The sequence below is a fragment of the Tursiops truncatus genome, chromosome 1 (assembly GCF_011762595.2).
Source record: "Tursiops truncatus isolate mTurTru1 chromosome 1, mTurTru1.mat.Y, whole genome shotgun sequence".
In the NCBI taxonomy this organism is placed as follows: Eukaryota; Metazoa; Chordata; class Mammalia; order Artiodactyla; family Delphinidae; genus Tursiops; species Tursiops truncatus.
Window position 1 is genome coordinate 79221104 of NC_047034.1, and position 18339 is coordinate 79239442.

General features: G+C 42.2%; 1 protein-coding gene across 1 annotated transcript in view; it reads left to right on the top strand.

The window, feature by feature from the left end:
• The window catches only part of TBX15 (T-box transcription factor 15), a 103412-nt gene that overhangs the window by 67307 nt on the left and 17766 nt on the right, over positions 1–18339 (top strand). Inside the window, exons 4-6 of the mRNA XM_019919173.3 lie at positions 407–578; positions 1696–1863; positions 10716–10780. Coding sequence (XP_019774732.2) covers positions 407–578; positions 1696–1863; positions 10716–10780 — 405 coding nt within the window. The remainder of the gene's footprint in view (positions 1–406; positions 579–1695; positions 1864–10715; positions 10781–18339) is intronic.

The following is an 18339-nucleotide window of genomic DNA, read 5'->3' on the forward strand; positions in this document are numbered from 1 at the left end:
TATGGTTTGCATTTGAAAGGTGAAAGGTTGCAGTAAAATACCTTTTCCATAGCTAAACACGTGGGTTCAGGATGCCTGTGTGCACACAGGGGTGCAAGGCAAGGAGAGGAAGAAGAAAGAAAAAGGACTGTGAGAATGTTTTCCTTGTGAGAGCTGCAGCTTTGATCATTAACTACAACACTTTCCTGCCCTCCCCCACCCATCTTGTTTTCCATTTCCATCTCTATTTCATATTCCCTGGTTATCCACCCTTCTCCCTTTCTCCTCTGTATTCTCTGTTTAATCCATCCTACTCCATTCTTCTCATCTCTTTGTGTCTCCTCCCTCCTGTCCCTAATTGTTTCCTGGGCCTCTATTCCCTCTCTGCATCTGTGTCTGAGTTCTCCTCTCTCCCTCTCTGTCTCAGATATGTGTATCACAGCTCCAAGTGGATGGTGGCTGGCAATGCTGATTCCCCTGTGCCCCCAAGAGTTTATATACACCCTGATTCTCTAGCTTCTGGAGATACTTGGATGAGACAGGTGGTCAGTTTCGACAAACTCAAGCTGACCAACAATGAATTGGATGATCAAGGACATGTGAGTCAAATAATCCCATCTTCCTCTTCCTCCCTCTTCCCCCTCTTTTGCTCTAGAAATGACTAGCCCCAGGCTTTTTTCAAACATGTAAAATAAGAATATTTTTGAGATTCTTAAATTCATTTGAGATTTTGAGAATCTCAAATGAATCTTTGAGTCATTTTAAGTAAGTAAGCATAAAAGTTTTTTTTTCCTTTTGTGAAATTACGTTTATTACAAATCTAACATTTAGCAAACATCTGCTGTAAGTCAGGTTGTGTTTATCAGACAGAGCTCTTGTGCTCCAGGAACTCACGGTCAAGTCAGGAGAATTCAGCGACAGAAACAGAGGACACATTTTAAAATGGTGAATAAATCACAGTATTTAATAGAATAACTCACAGGGCAGTAAACTCAGGGAAACTGTTGGGGGACAGTTCTGGCTGATTGGTCAAGAAATTTATGAATTTATAAGAGAAGAATAGGTTGTAAGGCTTGCCAGGTATAATTGGTGCAACTGATGTTATTAATTTATTTTTGGCAGTAAAACACATACTGAATTTTCCCTGAATGCCGGGATCCATACTGGATGATATGGGGAGATGAAAGAAGCTAAAACCATGGCTCCTATCTTTAGGGAAATGATAATTTTCCAAGGAAGAGAGAAGACGCATATACCCTTAACTCTGACATGACATGAGAGAATGTCCGTAAAATCAATAACAAAGTGCAAATAATAGCTTGTAGAATTTAAAGACAGATGAACTCGTGCTGAAAATTTGAAGCAGGAGGGAACAACTGTCACATGGCAGAGGTTCTGAGACCTTTTAGTGGAGTGATGTCTGCTGGTACTGGAACCAATTCATTCAGTATTTATCCAATTAAAGCAAACATATTGCACTCGCCACCTATGATTGGGATATTTGCTACATGGTTTCATGTGATGTGATACTATCCGATCACTTAGTCCTTCCAGCCATGGGAAAGTACACTGATTTCCAGTTTCCCATACATCCCACCTCTAAACTGTGCTCTTCCTGTAACGCTTTTATCCTGTAATTTTGTTTGCATGAGAGCTGGAAAAGATGTAGGGACCTTAGAGACAACGCTGGAGTAATGTTTCCCCTTCTCATTTCAGATCATTCTTCACTCTATGCACAAATACCAGCCTCGGGTTCACGTGATTCGCAAGGATTTCAGCAGCGACCTTTCACCCACCAAAGCCGTTCCTGTTGGGGATGGAGTGAAAACATTCAACTTTCCTGAGACCGTGTTTACCACAGTCACAGCCTATCAGAACCAGCAGGTAAGAGGCTGCCTTGGAGAGTCTCCTGCTGCAGCCGCTTTTAAAGGAGTTTACTCATCCTTTTGTAAGAAGTGCTTAGTCCTTCTGCATGGCACTGAAATGCTGGAATGAGAGACACCAGGCTGGCGGCGCACACGCGGCACTGGTGATGACAAGGGGGTAATGCCTAGTAGCAGCTGTCAGAGTCTAGATTTAGATCAGAGGCAAGATCTTTGACCAGGAGGACCAAACCTCCTAAGTCATTTTCATGTCTCTCTGTACTTGTACCCATGTTTCATGATCTCTACTACATCCTGGCAAATGTTCCTCATCACTTGAAATTCCTGAGGTTTGATTCATTCCTTCCCTCTTATCCTCTCCGTGGAGCCGTCCATCAGGCTACATCAAAGTCATCAAGCCTCTCAAACTCTATGTCAGACCCACTGCTTCCATTTACACTTTCAGACTAAATTGGCCTCCATGTGCTCACCGGCCACACCCTAAGATGTGTATGTTTTTATGTTAGTAATATATTCATTCATTCCATTAATGTTTATTGAGAATTTACGATATTCTAAGCTTAGCAGATTAAGGCATTTCTCCCTAAGAAAAGAAGAGTTTTAGTGGAGTGAAAGACACATAAATACATAATGATAATACAGTGGAATAACTTAACAACAGAGATGTGGACACAGTTTTTTGTTTGTTTTGTTGTTTTGGTTTGGGGAATGAGGGAAGTTTTTGTGGAAGAACTGATGCTTTTTCTGACATTGAGACACTACTTAGACAGTGAGTGGGTGAGGGGAAGAGAGAGGCCAAGTCTGGAATTACTGTGGGCATTTCTAAACAATGTTCTTTTTCTGAGGAGGGTGACTGGTTGGATTCACAAGTGATCTCACTTTATGCAGTTCTCTGAAAGTTGTATGTGAATCTCATTTTCGTAAGTTAGATTGTATTTCAGATTTTGGTAAATTGTCTAATTCGTAGGATCCTGCAATGAATTCTTTTCTAAAACAGAGTTTTTGCTTGTTTATTTAGTTTGAAAGTCTGCTTACTTTTATTTTGGGCCTGCTTGGAGCAAAATGGACGTATACTATCGTACTTAATACCTTTTATAATGGATACTGTGCTCTGACAAAGAAAGCAATGAGGAAAAACATTGATTCAGTAAATATTTATCAAGGGCTTAGTATGTAACAGGCAGATGAAGGTGAGTGATACAATCTTTAGTTCATATACAGTAGAAAGAATTTTTCTATCTTTCATGGCACGTCCTGATAAAATTCCTTAGATGCTTTTTACCTTCAGGGGAACTTGATATACAACAACCCTTTAGTCCAATAAATGTTAAGTGCTCTACGGTTGCTGGGCTTTCTCAGCAGCTGTAAAGTGTTCCCAACTTTGGACTTTCCTTTTAGATGCCGCATTTGATCTAAAGTAGAAGAAGAGCTTTAGTTTGCCATGGACGCTATTTTAAAATTATTAAGCTCTCTCGAACTCTTCAGATAGTAAAATTGCAGAGACCGTGGAGAGTCCTTACAGAAAACTTTAATAATCAAGATGTCTTAAGCTCTGATGCTAGACAGAGCAGCAATATAGACATGGCTTTTGAGCAACTGGAACTCTGGGATTAACTGTGTTACAGGAGAGGGGGAATAAAAGTCTAAGTTCTTCGGAAAATTGTTTGGATTTTTTCCAAAACTACCCCAGCCGCCATTTTTATCATTACTTTCTCATGAAGACAGACAGATGTGGCAATAAATATGACTCTAGAACGTAGTTGGTAGAGCAAACTAGAACACTGATAAATGACCATTCTACTGCCTCACTGAGATCGGTTCTAGAGGCCAAGAAGGGTCAGTATAACCCAAGCTAAAACTAAAAACCTACAGCTCACTGTGAAGACCAAACATGGGTACCTGAAATCCCTTTCACTTCCTCTGCATTATTTCACAGTGTTCCTGCACCTGAGTACATTCTATTCATATAAATATTTTGTCTATATTTGGACTTGAGTGGGGCAGTGGTGGTTTGGTGGGGGTAGGATGCCATGACTAAGATCATGGGACTTGGTAGTAGGCATATCTAGTTTGGTTTCTGGCCTTTTCACTGGTGAATAGTGTGACCTTGAGCAAGTTTCTTAACCCCTTTCAACTTGTGTTTCCTGGTCTGAAAATGTCCTGGCCTCATAGAATTATAAGGACTAGACGAGGGAACCTGCATTAAGTCACTGACACAAACCTGGCATCAAATTGTCAGTAGTCAGCCTACATTGCTAAATACCCGCACCTGCACAGGCATGAAGGCTAGTGGGGAATAGAGGCAATTTTAAAGAATAAAGTGCTCATTAAGAAGAAAGTAGATTCTTGGGAATTGGAGGAGCTACGTGGGCTCTCGAAGGTATTATATTCAATAGGTAACTACCTTGATCTCTCTGTTCTCATGTCACGTTAGTGAATTCATGATGTGCTGACATTCAAAATAGATGAGTCATTCTCAATTCTGCCCATTTTAAAATCTAGATAACAGCTTTTGCCTGTTTAACAAGCCTCCAGTCCCTGGGTAAATCAAGTGTGATTGTTTAACATTCCCTTTAGCTGCGTAGATATGATTTAATAGGATACAGTGCCTTCTAATAAAGCAAACTAACCTCAGGTCTCTCCCCCAGGAATCTTGAGGTCTGCATCCTGTAAGTCAGATCTGTTACCCAACAATAATTTTCAGACTTGTCATGAAGAGGCTGGGTAACATAAACTGTTCTCTTTTGTGAGCTATATTCAGTGATTACTGTGTTTTTATTTCCTTCAACCTTCTAGATTGAGAACAAATAATATTTTAAAGCAAAGTTGTTTACTTCATTTTTTTTTTAAAGGGAAGGGTTAGGAACTCTATGAGAAAGGAAAGAGAGAAGAGTCAGCGATAGATCCTCATTGCTCTCAGGGACTTGTTCGGAGGAGCACAAGTCAGGAAGGACAATGGAGGGAACGGAACTGAAATGAACTGTTGCCTAGCCTTCCTAAGGAAAGGCAGTGTCCTGTTCCACAGATAGCAATGGGTTAGGCATTTGGAGACCTGGGTTTTGGTCCTAAATTCTCCACTAGCTACCTGTGTCACTCTGAGCAAGCTATTTTCTCTTTCTGGTCTTCAGTTTGTTACTAAAATCTCATTTATTTTATGGAATAATGATGGCAGGAGATAATAGAGAGCTGTTAATTCTCTTTATCTGGTAGAATAAAAAATTGTAATGCCATTGTTGATCCTTCACATGTTGGAAGGGGAGGGGAGTAGAATTGGCCTATGACATTTTGAAGCCCACAAACCACTAATGAGGAGGAAGGACCCTTCCATTTCCATAATTCTAAGATATTTATAGTCTATGCATAGTACCGACTACATGCTTGGAAAATGACTGAATAATTAGCCAGCATACCTCTACTACCAGTTTCCTTATGTATCCATGGTTCTGCTTCCTTGGATATAAGTAGGAGTGAAGTGTGAAGAAAGAGTTTCTATTTTCATGAAATAGATTATGCTTTTCTTTCCCCCCTTCCCATTCCTTCTCACCCTTGCTGACTGATGCATAGACTCCCAGGGCCACTAGCATACTGAAGTTATTATTACTATTATTTGCTCTTGGAGTGCCAACTTGGCAGGCTTATCGCAGAGAGGAAAGTACACCATGCCCAGACTCTCATCATGGAGAACGAGGTGGTAGAAGTGGGAATAAAGGTGATCCTACACTTAATGCTTTTCCTTGGAAGAAGGGGACGCCAATATGTCCTCATGGAATTAGCAGGAAATTTCCATTGCAGAGTCTTTGTCTTTTCTAAGGGAAAAAGACTGCTGAACCTTGATTTGTTTTTCTTTTTTCCAAACAGGAAACTAGATTTCAAAATGACACAGCCATGTTCTCCTCAGGTAATACAGTCTTATTTCTTGATGAGAATTGGCTACATGAACTACATAGGAAGTCTGAAACCACAGCCAGGGTTGTATAAGCAAATTCAATAGGATTTCTGAGCCACTCATTAGATCCTGAACTATTGAGCCAGTTTTGCTCTAACTTTCCAATCAAATTAGTGCAGAATTTTTTTTTTATGTTGGCTTAAAATTTTTTTTTATCCTGATGGAATGCTTTTCAAGCAATATGGTAAAAAAGAATAAGAGTGTTAATAAGGGAAGTCTCTTTGAGCCTTGGTCCTGTAAAATTATACTGAGAATATTCAGGTTTCATTTTCTTTGTAGGTTGTGCTATTTCTGTCTGCACTGTGCATGGTGAGGTATACCTCATTTATTAACTGCCTCTATGTTACTAGGCAAAATAGTGAGGGAAAATGATTGAAATGAATGGTGGCAAGCCAGTAATTACCCCCTTATATCCCATAGTCTTCAATAACTCAGACTATACACATCAGTATAAGGTTATGGAAAAAAAATCAGGGAAGAAAAATGCTTCCACAACCTCTGTATTTTCCATGTTGCCTCATTATCATCAGACCAAGTTTGAGCATGACTGCTGTGGCATAGCTTTAGCTACAATGGAAGTTACCAATAGACCTTGTTCTGACTGGAAAGACATTCAAGACTTTTGTCTGTAATGCCTACAGTGAAAGCAAATGGGATTGGGGGAGTTGTTTGATTTGTATCCTCTAAGGCTTGTGATGGCTTTGGGACTGGTGATTTCTGTTTCCCGCATCCTCATTCATTCATCTACTCCCTCACTCCATGCATTCACTGAACAAATATTCATTGAGCATGAATAGCATGTCATATTCGGTTCTGTTTCATAAAATGGTATATCAAATAGACAGGGTTCCTAGTTGTAGTCTAGGGGGAGAGACACATAGTAAATATGTAAACAACAAAATAAATGTATAATTACCAACTGGGTGAAGAGTAAAGATGGAATTAAAGAGGGTGTAGTTAAAGAGAGTGGCAGAAATATCCTATTTTGGAGGGATGATCAAGGAAGATGCCTCTCAGGAGATAACATTTAGATTCAGACTTAGAATGAGGAGTCAGCTATATGAAGAGTACAGAAAAGAGCATTTCAGTCTGGAGGTAGAGTGCACGTGAGGAATCTGAGCAGGAAAAGAACTTGGCACATGCCAGCACTGAGAGCAGCTCAGGTTGCCTGGAGCCTGGGGACCAGAGTCAGGGGAGGGTGGGTGGGGATGGAGAGATAGGCAGGGGTCAGGGCATGCTGGCCCCGCAAGGCCAGGCAAGGAGTTTGGATTGAATTCTGAGCATAGTGGTAGGCACTGAAGGAATGACATCGTCCAACTATGGTGCGTTAACCAAGATCGCTTTGGTTGCTGAATGAAGAGATTGGACAGGGAAAAGAGTGGAAGAAGGGAGATCAGCTTGAAGAGTAGTATTTAGAGTAGTTTAATCAAAATACGCCACTGACCTGGTCTAAGGTGACGAGGTGGAGATCGACCGCCATATTTGAGCATAGTTGATAAATATAATTGAGGGGAGGGTTGAAAATTAACTATTCAAATGAGCCTCGCCTCCTCCTCCAGACGGCCTCTAGATGTACGGTGCATGGGCAGGGGTGGAGGCAGTGAGGTTTCTGAGCCCTCACTGTGGTTGCTTGTGGACCCCTGTGCTGTTCTCTGGGCCTCACTGGCCTCTGCTGTGGTGGGGTCAGGTCTGGGCTGGTCCTGGGGTTCCTTGTGTTGATTTGTTTTACTGGCAGGAGACTGCTGACCTTGTGCTTTTGTGTTCTTGCCTCAGTTGGACCTCCTGGGCCTCCCTGAATGACTCAGCCTCACCTCAGTTCTCATCCAGGGCCTCTGTTTGACTCCTGTCTGGACTGTAGCACCTCTATGTCGGGGTCGCCCTGCCTTCCCTGTCATGGCATGTGAGGACCTCTGAGTCCCTGACCCACTGCCGAAGGGCCATGGAAGGCTTGGGGATCCTAACTCAGGCCTCTTCCTACAGCACTTATACTGGTGCAGCCACCCCCATGTGTGTATGGAGGTGACCCTGCCCGTGTTCCTCTGAGTCTCCCCCACCGCCCTTGGATTTTGGTTTGAGTAGAAAGCTAAGGCACATGTAAGTCTAACTGATTGCTTCTCTTCTGTCTCTCTCCTCTCTTCTCATGTTCCACTGGAGTGGAAGGGGAGGATTTTTACTCTTTTTCTACCTGATGAGAATTCACCTTATGCAACATCCTTGTCTCCTGTAGGACAGCAAGCTGTCATTTGCATCCCTTTCTATACTGAGTCTACCAGGAGTTTCTTGATATGGAAACCATGGGACTATTAGAAACTAAGGATTATTGAGGTTGTGAATACATTGATTTATTCCTCCAAAATACTCTCATTGTTACCCTTGCTATTTGTAGATATAGCCTAAGTTGTCAGCACAAGCATTAACTGGGATCACAATTTGGTTTGGATAGCTAGAATTGCTCTCTTCTACCTATAAGGTATCTAAATGTCTGCAGGGTAGTAAAGGCTTTTCATGATGTGGCCTCAGGCCAGCATCTCAGCTTTCTTTCTCACTGCTTCTCTTCCTGTACCCTGTGCTCTGGTCAAATTGGAATCTTCAGTGTTTCTCAAAAATGCTTCATTCCTTCCCACTTCAATTCTATGGCTTACATAGGACCTTTTTTCTGAAATGCTTCCCTTGTTCCTTTCTCCCCTTTTTGCAGTTTTCATGAAAATCCTATGCATCCTTCCCAGCTTAGCTCACGTGCTTCCACTAAAGTGAAACCCCAGAGCCTTTCAGCTCGGAGCAATTACTGCTTCCTCTAAGCTCTTGGGGCACTTTACCTTTATTTCAAACCTTATCACTTTCTGTTTTACATTGTAATTATTAATATGTATGTCTTCTTTTTTCTCCTCAATTATAAATTTCTTGGGGGGGATGATACACAGCCGTATACTGACTGTCTGCCACGCTGTCACCTGTGCTACCTGTCACATTGCTTTGCACACAAAAGGCACTTGATAATAAATGAATAACGAGTAGCACGATCACACTCTTCATAAAGCGGTCCAAATCCCACAATAAAAACTTTGAAACAAGTAGAGAGGTGTTGTGTTTCCTAACATTTGGTGTCATTTGTCTATTAAATCTCCATGCAGACTCCTTGGCCTGTGATACAGGGAGCTCTGGGGAACTGGTTTTCAACCATTTCTCCCAGGACCGTGAAATAGAAGGTCGTTATATTTACAGGGGTCTGTGCCCCCAAAACATAGCAGCACAATCATATATCAGAAACCCCTATCATAAAGGAGTCAGACAGGATAAGCCAACTTGAAGGAGAAAATAAAATATTATAACCCCAACTTGAAAAGAAAATATGGTGTGTGGTTTATTGCTGGGGATTATGGAGGAAGAAAGAACTGATTTTAAGTCAACAACAGAAAAGCAGTGACAATCTTTAAACTCAATACAATATTCACAGGGCAGACGCTAGACCTTAGAAAGCCAACGCTTCAGGCTCCTGCTCTGGTCTATAAAATAGATGTAAAATTGCTTTTGCTTCATTATGAGTACTGCATTATTAGTGTGCCACTCTAGAGGCAAAGGACGTTTAGGGGGAAAAAAAACATTGGTACTTTCAAGTCAGACTCTGTCAGAATCTCACATTGCGTTTTAAAGACCTTTAGAATGTGGCTTTAGGAAATTCCACTCTGACGAAGTGAGACAGAAGAGGGACTTGGAAAGATATGCAACCCAAGAAACAACTTCAGCCATCCTAGTGATAAATTCTACAGTGATCAGAAATGGGAAGATGGTCTTGAAAATGAGATCCCCTTCTTTTCAGAATTACCTTCTACTGAGAGGGACTTTCCTCCTTTCCTGAGCTCCTTAACCCCCACCTCTAAGTCTCTATCGCTTGAATGTAGCGAGTCATTAACATCAGGTTCAGACAGAAGGTATCCAAATGCCTTCCATGACAAAGGCTAAAGGCGGAAACACAATAGCGCAGATGGAATTCGTTGGTCAGGCCATTCTAGTCTGGAGGCGAGAGGGTAATATATACGGTTGCAGAGTGGGAGGGGACTAAGATAGGATGCAATAGAGAGGGACTCTTGCACGGAGTGGAGGTCGAACCAGATGTCTACTAAGGACCCATCCAACCCAGGTCATACAACTGTTTGCGCTGGATTTGCTTAGCCTTATGAAGCTGCTTCTTTGTTTCTTCTGATTGGCTTGTGGGACTTGGAGACTGGGTGAGGTGCACTGTGTCCTGCCCCATCCCATCCCACATCTGTAGATTTTTCTTTGGATGCAACCTTGACAAAAGTCCAGCTACTATTTTGTGTCTTTTACAAGAGCATTTTAGGTCATCAAATGAACAACCCCTAGCGGCAAGAAAGGCACAACTTAAGTGAAATGGGAAATGCAGTCAACTATTTGGTTTTTTCAGGCTGAGGCATGTTGTCTGGTGACCTGATTGCACTGATTGGATTGACTGAACCCATTCATTCGTTCTTCACTCACTTGCTCACTCATTCATTTACTCATTCATTCAACAAGCATGTTTCAACTGTCTCCTGTGTGTCATGCACTATGGATCTGACCACTGTCCAATTTTCCATTTTGATACCTTTGTTTGTCTGGGCAAGTGATTTATCACCATTTTGGGGCAAGGATGGTGAGCAGAAGAGAGCTTACAGAGCCGCATACTGGGAAAACCTTGGTTTTTAGGGAGATGTGGGTCAGATGGGTCAGACGTCTGTGTGCCAGGACCAAGTCCTGTATCAACTTCAATCTAAATCTCACACTAAGAGGAAACGAAATAAAAACAACAGCTGTTGTTAACAGAGTGATTTTTATTAACGTTCTAGGAGCAACCAAAAAAGAAGTCAGTTAATATAAATACAATTCATGCTTTTTTTGTTTGTTTCCAGATCACCAGATTAAAAATCGACAGAAACCCTTTTGCTAAAGGATTCAGAGATTCTGGAAGAAACAGGTGAGCAAACTGGGCAAGAGACTCACTGACCTTTCTTTTCTATATGACATTCTTTTCTCCAAGCCCCATTGGTGGCTTCTGGCTCTGGTTTTTTTGGAGAACGTTTGCATGCTAGGCAACTGTGCTGCCGCAGGCAAAGAGAAATGGGTAGTTGATCCAAGAATCAAAAAGCTGCTGCCCCCCAAAGGCTGAACTCTCCAAATTCTTTGTTAACACACTGTAAATCATCAGATTGAATCCCTCATGGTGTTTTTCTCCCTGCATCGTACTTGGTAATTTAGTCACTTAAAACAAATTTGACAGTGATTTGTTGTCATTAAAAGACTGCAACTTTTTCTGATAAGTGTCTATAGGTGGCTACAGCAACTATAGTAATATCTCCTTTATTTTTCATTATCAGGAAAAAAGGAATTGTGGACAAATAAAATTTTTCAGAAAAGTATTCCCTGTAAGAGCTAAAACTTCGTTTAAAAATTGACCATTTTTCTCCTAGGAAATATTTCCAAACTCTACTAGATGTTTTCTGCTTTAGTAAAGAGAGTTTATAGAACGCTCTTTCTTGATGACCCAGCATCATCATTATGATTAGGTGGTTGTACTGTGGAACTCTTGGGAATTGGTGACGTTTGTAGGACTATTTGTTCCTGTTGTAAAGAGCCTTAGGGACTGTGGTATTTTTCTGGTTAACTCTGCTTCTGTCTAAATCCTTCCTGTCTCATTCTTCGTATATAAAATTAAAATCTCTTATTCACAGAGAGTTAGGAGAGAGCTGAAATTGGCAGGGAAAGCAGATACATTGAAGGTTATTCAATCAGAAAATTTCATTTCATATGAACTATACTGAAACAGCAAATATGACACATGTGTCCTGTAAGTGTGTAGACCTTGCAATAACTATTTACTTTAATGTTCAGACATTTTCCTAATTTGGGGGCCTTTTTTTTACATCTGAATGACACAGTTTGTCAGGATTTATCTTTGCTATTTTCTCTTCAAGAGTTTTCAGATAAACTATCTAATATTATATTTAGAATCACCTCGTGAACTGTGTAGCACATTATATTAGAACCTAGTTTACGCTAAAAATCAGATGTGTGTAGTGATCATTTTCTTTACAAAATGAACATGAAAGCACTTTTTATGAAACTTTTATCATATTTAAAATACACTTAGATTTCTTTAAAATTTTATTTTCCTCAGAATTTTTTAAGGTCACATCTATTAAGTAAAATTCACTTGAACTTCTGGTTTGAAGATGACAAAATTGAGTAATATTTTCTAGGTCAAGCAACTGGTTAGTTGTATAGCCTCAGGCATATGGACTCCAGGCTGAATGCTTTCCAGTTAATGACTCTTTGTTTAAAATAAGAGGCCTTTGTTTTCAAAATTTAGCCAATGAAGAAGCCAATACTTATTCCTTCCATTTCAGATAGACAGTCCTCTTCCTCCCAATTAGTTTCTATTCCATGTCCAGGTCACAAAACATGCCTGTGAGCCATTTCCTATTGCCTCCTTTTCAGGGCTCTGCCTTCTGGGCTTATTGAGGAACTTGTTAGTGATAAGGAACTCAAATAGAAGCTGGTCTTTCATAAAGAAGCCTCTAGGGTGTTTAAGATCTTTAGCTTGGGGTCCACGCATGCATTTCAGGAGTTCTGTGAGTTCCCAGATATTGAAAGGAAACGTGTGTGTGGATAAGCCGTGTGCATTTTTCTGGGGAGAGGTTTACAGCTTTCTTCAAATTTTCAAAAATGTCTATGACCAAAAGTTAAGAATTTCCACTCTAGACATCACCATCTGTCTCCAGAGACCAACCCTACTGACTTTAGTTATCCAACTACTTTCTTTTTCTTTCCTTCTGCATCTCCAGTGGCATTTAGTATTTGTTTATTTTATTCTTGGCACTCCAAAGACTGCTTTCTTTTTGTCTCTTTTTTCTTTGCTTTGTCATCCCATTGGATTCCTTGTTTTTCAGAGGCATGACTTAGAACAGAAAATTGGAATAGAGTGGCTGTATTGACCAGCATTAGAGCTTGAGCTGGGAATTGGAGCCACGCTTTAATCTTGAGATTAAGACCTTGTGTCTTGAAGCATTTGTCTCTGGTTAGGAAATTGTGATGACAGCTCAGTTAAAGTCCCAAGGTTCTTCTGTCCTCTCACTGGGCTAGAAAGGACCTTGACACATCATTTGGCCCTGGCCTGTGTCTGCCTTAAGGCTGGTGAATATCTTACTGCTCAGGACAGACAGTTACTTGCCTGTCCTGCCTGGTGGGCTGCTCTTCTTTGTAAGAACTCCAGGAAAGCAAAACTATGCATCTTCATTAGCCCATGTCAGTGCCTTATTTATTTATTTCTGATCGCATGGAAATTCTTCATTATGTCCTATTAAATCTGCAGGCTGTTTTAAGTAATATCAGTAATTATAGAAGTTATTTGTGATTGAACACTTACTGTGTTCCAGACCTTTTACTTACATTCTTTCTAATCTTTAAAGCAACCTGTATTTTACAAATGAGGAAACAGGCTCCGAGAGTTTAAGCAGCTTTCCTAGTGTCACACAGTAAATTGAAGAAGGGATGAAAACCCAAGTCCATCTGATGTCAAAGTCTGTGCACTTTGTGCTTTATCATGCTAACAGTTTAAACTTGACTTATTTTATCTTCAACAGATATCGAGAATAGAGCTCTTTCTCTAACCCCCCTTCATCCACTTAAAGATCCTACTCAAGTAGCCAGAACCTTCTCTTTTCCACTTAAATCAACCTATATTCTCTGTGTGTGTAGACTCTTCCCCATGACTGTGTCATTTACTTCCTATATCCCAAAAAAGGGTTCCATAGTCAAGGACAGGAAGTCAGGCTGAACGTCCCTAGCAGGTGAAACTGTGACATGAGGAGACTGAAGTCACCTGTGTCATGAAGGGACAAGGATGAATTAGGGAAGGTAGAAGCCATTTTCATCCTCCAGCGCTCTGGGAAGCTAGACTGAAATCAACTTGTTGGGACAAGTATTGAAGCCCTTATATTTTCTCTTTAAAAAGCTCAAAATTACCTGATAATCACACTTTAACTCTCACTAGCTGCCTGAAGGATGACGGCAAGAATTATTAATGCCATTTTGCAGATGCGAAAATTGATGGCTGAGGATATAGAGGATTATTTATAAATCTTTGGGAAGAGGTGGCCTGTGCCAAAACCAGAATCCAGTTAGTTCACCACCTTCCCAGCAGTGCCCGCCAGTCCCCACCAGTGCCCACCAGTGCCCCGTCGCTGGCCCTGCTTGTGCTAACACAGTGATTCTCATCAATCTGTGATTTTTCCCCATGCATTTTAGACATCAAATGACTCGTACAGACGAGCATGGTTTGATGAGTTGCATAGAAATGTACCCCAAACATACGGATTACATTTCCTTGAAAAACACATGAGCTTAAAAATTAGGGGGGAAAGTGCTTGGCCAATATTTTTTGGTTTTGTAGAACACAAAACATTTGTGGAATACTTTGGAGCTACAGAAATTGCCAAACCTCAAACCAAAACACGTTCAGGTTTGTCGATCTCAATCCATGCCAGTGCGATCCCGAGGCTCCAGAAGGGAGTGTGAGAGGAAAGCTGGGGAGGACACAGCCGCCCACGGCACTCTCTTGAAATGCCTCTCATGAGTCTCTCTCATCCTGCACGCCTCTCACTGCAGTGCAATCAGAAGCTGGCTGGGTTCACAACAGTGCTCTCTGAGCGTCCAGAAGAACTTGAGGCAGCTGTGGCCAGGACACTTAGTCCCCATTCTTATTTGAATGAAAAGAGATATCCATGAGAAGTATTCCTGGCTTCTAGCCCCATCACTTTCTCCTTCCCCTCAGTGGGAACCAAGGTGACTGATGTGACTGCTGAGTCTGGAACTCTTTAGGACCCGCTTGTCTGCAGAAAGTGTACCATCTGGGCTCTTCCCACTGTGTGGTAAGCCCAGCAGAGGAGGCCTGCAGCTCTGGGAAGTCAGCTTATTTTAGGGAGTTCTAGCTCACTCCTTCAGCCTTCACACCTATGTTATAGTCTCCAGACACTTTTTATCAATAATAAAACTGGTATTTTGGTCTCTACTACATCGGTCTCCTAGGTCTTTCTTGGAAATTTATTCTGAGTTCAAATGAGGACAAGGGATGATATCCATTGGGCCATGCAGAACCCCAACAGGAGTCCTAGTGACTTCACTGTGTCAGCTCTGTGATATCACCGTCATCGGAGCCCATCATAGTTCCTCCTGATTCTTTAAGAAATGTCATTCTCACGCTGCAGTGTGAGAAGGTCACCACCCTTCAGCCTTTACTTACGGACCTGCTACTTTTCATTCCCATGTAATTGTGTCCCTCATTAGAAGTCTCCACCAAAGTGTGTGTGTGTGTGTGTGTGTGTGTGTGTGTGTGTGTTCATGTTATGGAGAAGAGTAGTAGACATATGGTTCTTTTGGAGTGGAAACACTGAGAGATTTTGCTTCCAGGCATTGTCTCTGCAATGGGAGGGAAATTGTTTATGTCTAAACTGTTCTTCCTTCTAGACTTCTCAGAAATTATGTGGCCCAAATATAGCTTTGGGTGAAAGGGTCAATATATATTTACCTTTAACAGGCCTAGCCCCATGGTGCGATATCCAGCATTACCTGTGGGAGATTCCTCCTATAAGGAGGAGACAGTAACACCTTCTTGTTCCTGGGGGAAAATAGATTCCCTCGGCCTGACAATAAGTTTTGTCATGTGGTCTGTGTTCCTGGGTTCTGTCTGGCCCCTGCTAGAATGAAGACCTTTGAAGAAAGAACTCTACCTTTTTCAGCTTCCTGTTCTTAGATTTCTTTTCCTGTAGTGCCGGGTATATAAAGTAAAATAATAATCATTCATTTAGTTACAAAACATTGAACAGAGTTGACGAGTGGCAGAGAAGTTAAAAACCAGGACCTCGGGAGTGAGAAAGCCTTACCCCAACTAAGGGTGAGTCAGGTAGAGAAAGAGTGGGGAGCTAGTTTTAGATACTAACCGAGAAAGGAAGAAAGAGTGAATCTATAAATAGTCTTTGTTTGAAAGATTAAGGGCAATTTTGATTCAAATCTGAGATGGACTGCTGCTGGAAGACACTGATTTAGCTTAACTGTAGATTAGACATGCACACCCTTCGGGCCATCTGAGCTGGCTCTGCACAGTGGGTGCATGTCTGTGCTGCCTGGCTCCAAGGAGAAGGAAGACACCCAGCAAGTTCCAGAGGCATGAGCCTCAGGAAAGAAGGGCTCGCAGAGGATGAGCCCAAGCAGAGTGAGGTTTGGTTGAGAAAGGTCACTCAGTAGCAAACTGAGAGGTCAAATGACATCTTTGGTGATGGCCACCCCAATGGTTCAGTTCTTTACAAAGAGAAGACGAAGGGCGTGAGGCTGAAGAGAAGCAGTCGTCTCTGCACTGAGTCTCATGGTTGAGAAGCAGCCTCGGGATGTCTATCTGTCCACGTGCCTGGGGAGCCCACTGTGCTCAGCTAGAGGGAGAATTGCCACTGCAGAGACCTTGCACTTGAAAGCGGATAGACAGAGGAGCATAAGGAAAGACGACTCTGTGGGTCTCAGCCCACATCTAAAGTGAAAACTTTGTCCCTGTGGGCAGTGGCTGCCAAGATTTTACCGAAAGCCCGAGTAAGCTTGGGAACTTTTATATAATTCCCAGCGGCTTCCTCCGAAGCAAACACAGACATAAAGAGGGGAGGATTAAAGTTATGACCTGTCAAGTGGAGTGAAGGTTCTATGAACTTGTTTTAGAGGTGCCGTGGACTCTGTGACCCTGGGTTCTCCTCTGTCAGCAACCTTCATCCTGTCTTGACCTTGGGATTTACCTGTACTTCCAGCTTCCATAGTATCTAAAACAACTGCAAGGGGGATTGTCCCAGGTGACATGGTTTCCTCCAGATGCTCCTTACTGGCCTGGTGCTCCAGGAGCCACTGCTATGGCTGCATGACAGTTTCCCCCTTGGAGTGGCCCTTCTGTAGTCCAGGGAGTTGCTGCAGCTTTTTTGGAGGGTGTCTTTGTCTCTGTGGAGTTCTCCCCTGGAGGCTTGAACAAGGACACTCAAGTTCCACAAGGCAGGGACTGTCAGAAAGGGCCAGTGGCAGGCCCTGTATTATGGGGAGGTTGGTTTACATGGGAAAGTAGTTTTAATAGGTTGCCCCTCACTAAAAAAACAATAGGGCCTGCAGCTTGAAGTGTAGGAGGCACTGAGTCTGAGCTAATTCTCAGAGTGTTTCCAGCAAGCACTGCTGTTTGCTGGGAATGTGGCTGGTGACAGTCTTTCCAGTGCCTAGTGTCCCTTACATGTGTCGGGGGATGGTGGTCTAAAAATGGAGCCATTCGGTGCCTCACAGGAATGGATGTATTTACTTGCTGGAAGAGGATGCTTAACGAGGCTAAGACTTAACCCAAAGGAAGGACTCTCTACTGGTTGTGGGGAAGGTATTTGGGAGTAAAGATTTGTTTGTGATGCCTCCTCTTAAGCAGCTGCTGTCCCAAGGCCATGTTCACAGAGTGAAGAGCCACCTCCTTGGCACGATGGGAACTCCTGTCAAGGTCCAGCCCCTCCTCACAACACCCAACAAAGACAAGTATGCAGACAGAAAGAGGACTGTGAGATGAGGAATTAGAGTGCTGAAAGTTAACAGGAGGGAAGAGGAAAAAAGATTAGCCCCAGGGCCAGATCATCCTTGCTTAGATCCAAAAGAAACAACTTTTCTCTGGGAGTCAAGGTACAGGGTGGGTCTCTAGTATAAATCTGTTGGTAGATTTCTCTAGTATAACTAAGTGTCTCAAATCTTGTCTACACCCTTATCTAGCTATTAAGCTGAACATACAAAATTTCCTTAGTTGTAGGTCAAAAATAGTAAGATATTAGCAATTTCGTATAGTTCAACCTTGTAAATTTATTTCTAGGCATCAAATCATATGCATACAAATAATAGTAAGAATCATTTCATTTAGTATCTGTGGTCCAAGTTTTCTATTTTTACCTCTGAGTTGATCGGTATCAGTAAAGCGTTTCCCATTTACTGACGGTAAAACTGAGTACAGTGAGGTATTAGCTTTTAGAATTTGCAAAGCCAGCCAGTGACAACATCCAGAGAATGAGGTCTCACTCCTCTGATAGGCATAGCTTGCCCTTGTCCACCTCCATTTCCCTGTCACTCCCGAAGGCAAGCTTAGAGCCAAGGAGCTGACCACCCGCTTTCCTTCAACCAGCACAACTTTCCAACTATCTCTCTCACTTTCAATTTCTCTATTTTCATTTGTTCTCCCTAGAGCCATTGGCTGTATTTTTCCAGCCAATCTCATCCTGCTCATTCCTGGCAGTCTCACTAGCCCCTGTAGACTGTGTATACTCTTGTTATCCGGGGCATGGGTGCTATTCGGCAGATCTATGGAAGTAATCAGTGCTGGACTCCCCTGCAGGCCTTGCCGCATCTGCAGTTCAAGGTAGCTGGCTCCATACTGGACTCCGGCAGCAGCATCCTGCCAGACTCCTCCTATTCATCCAGGCATTAGTTGTT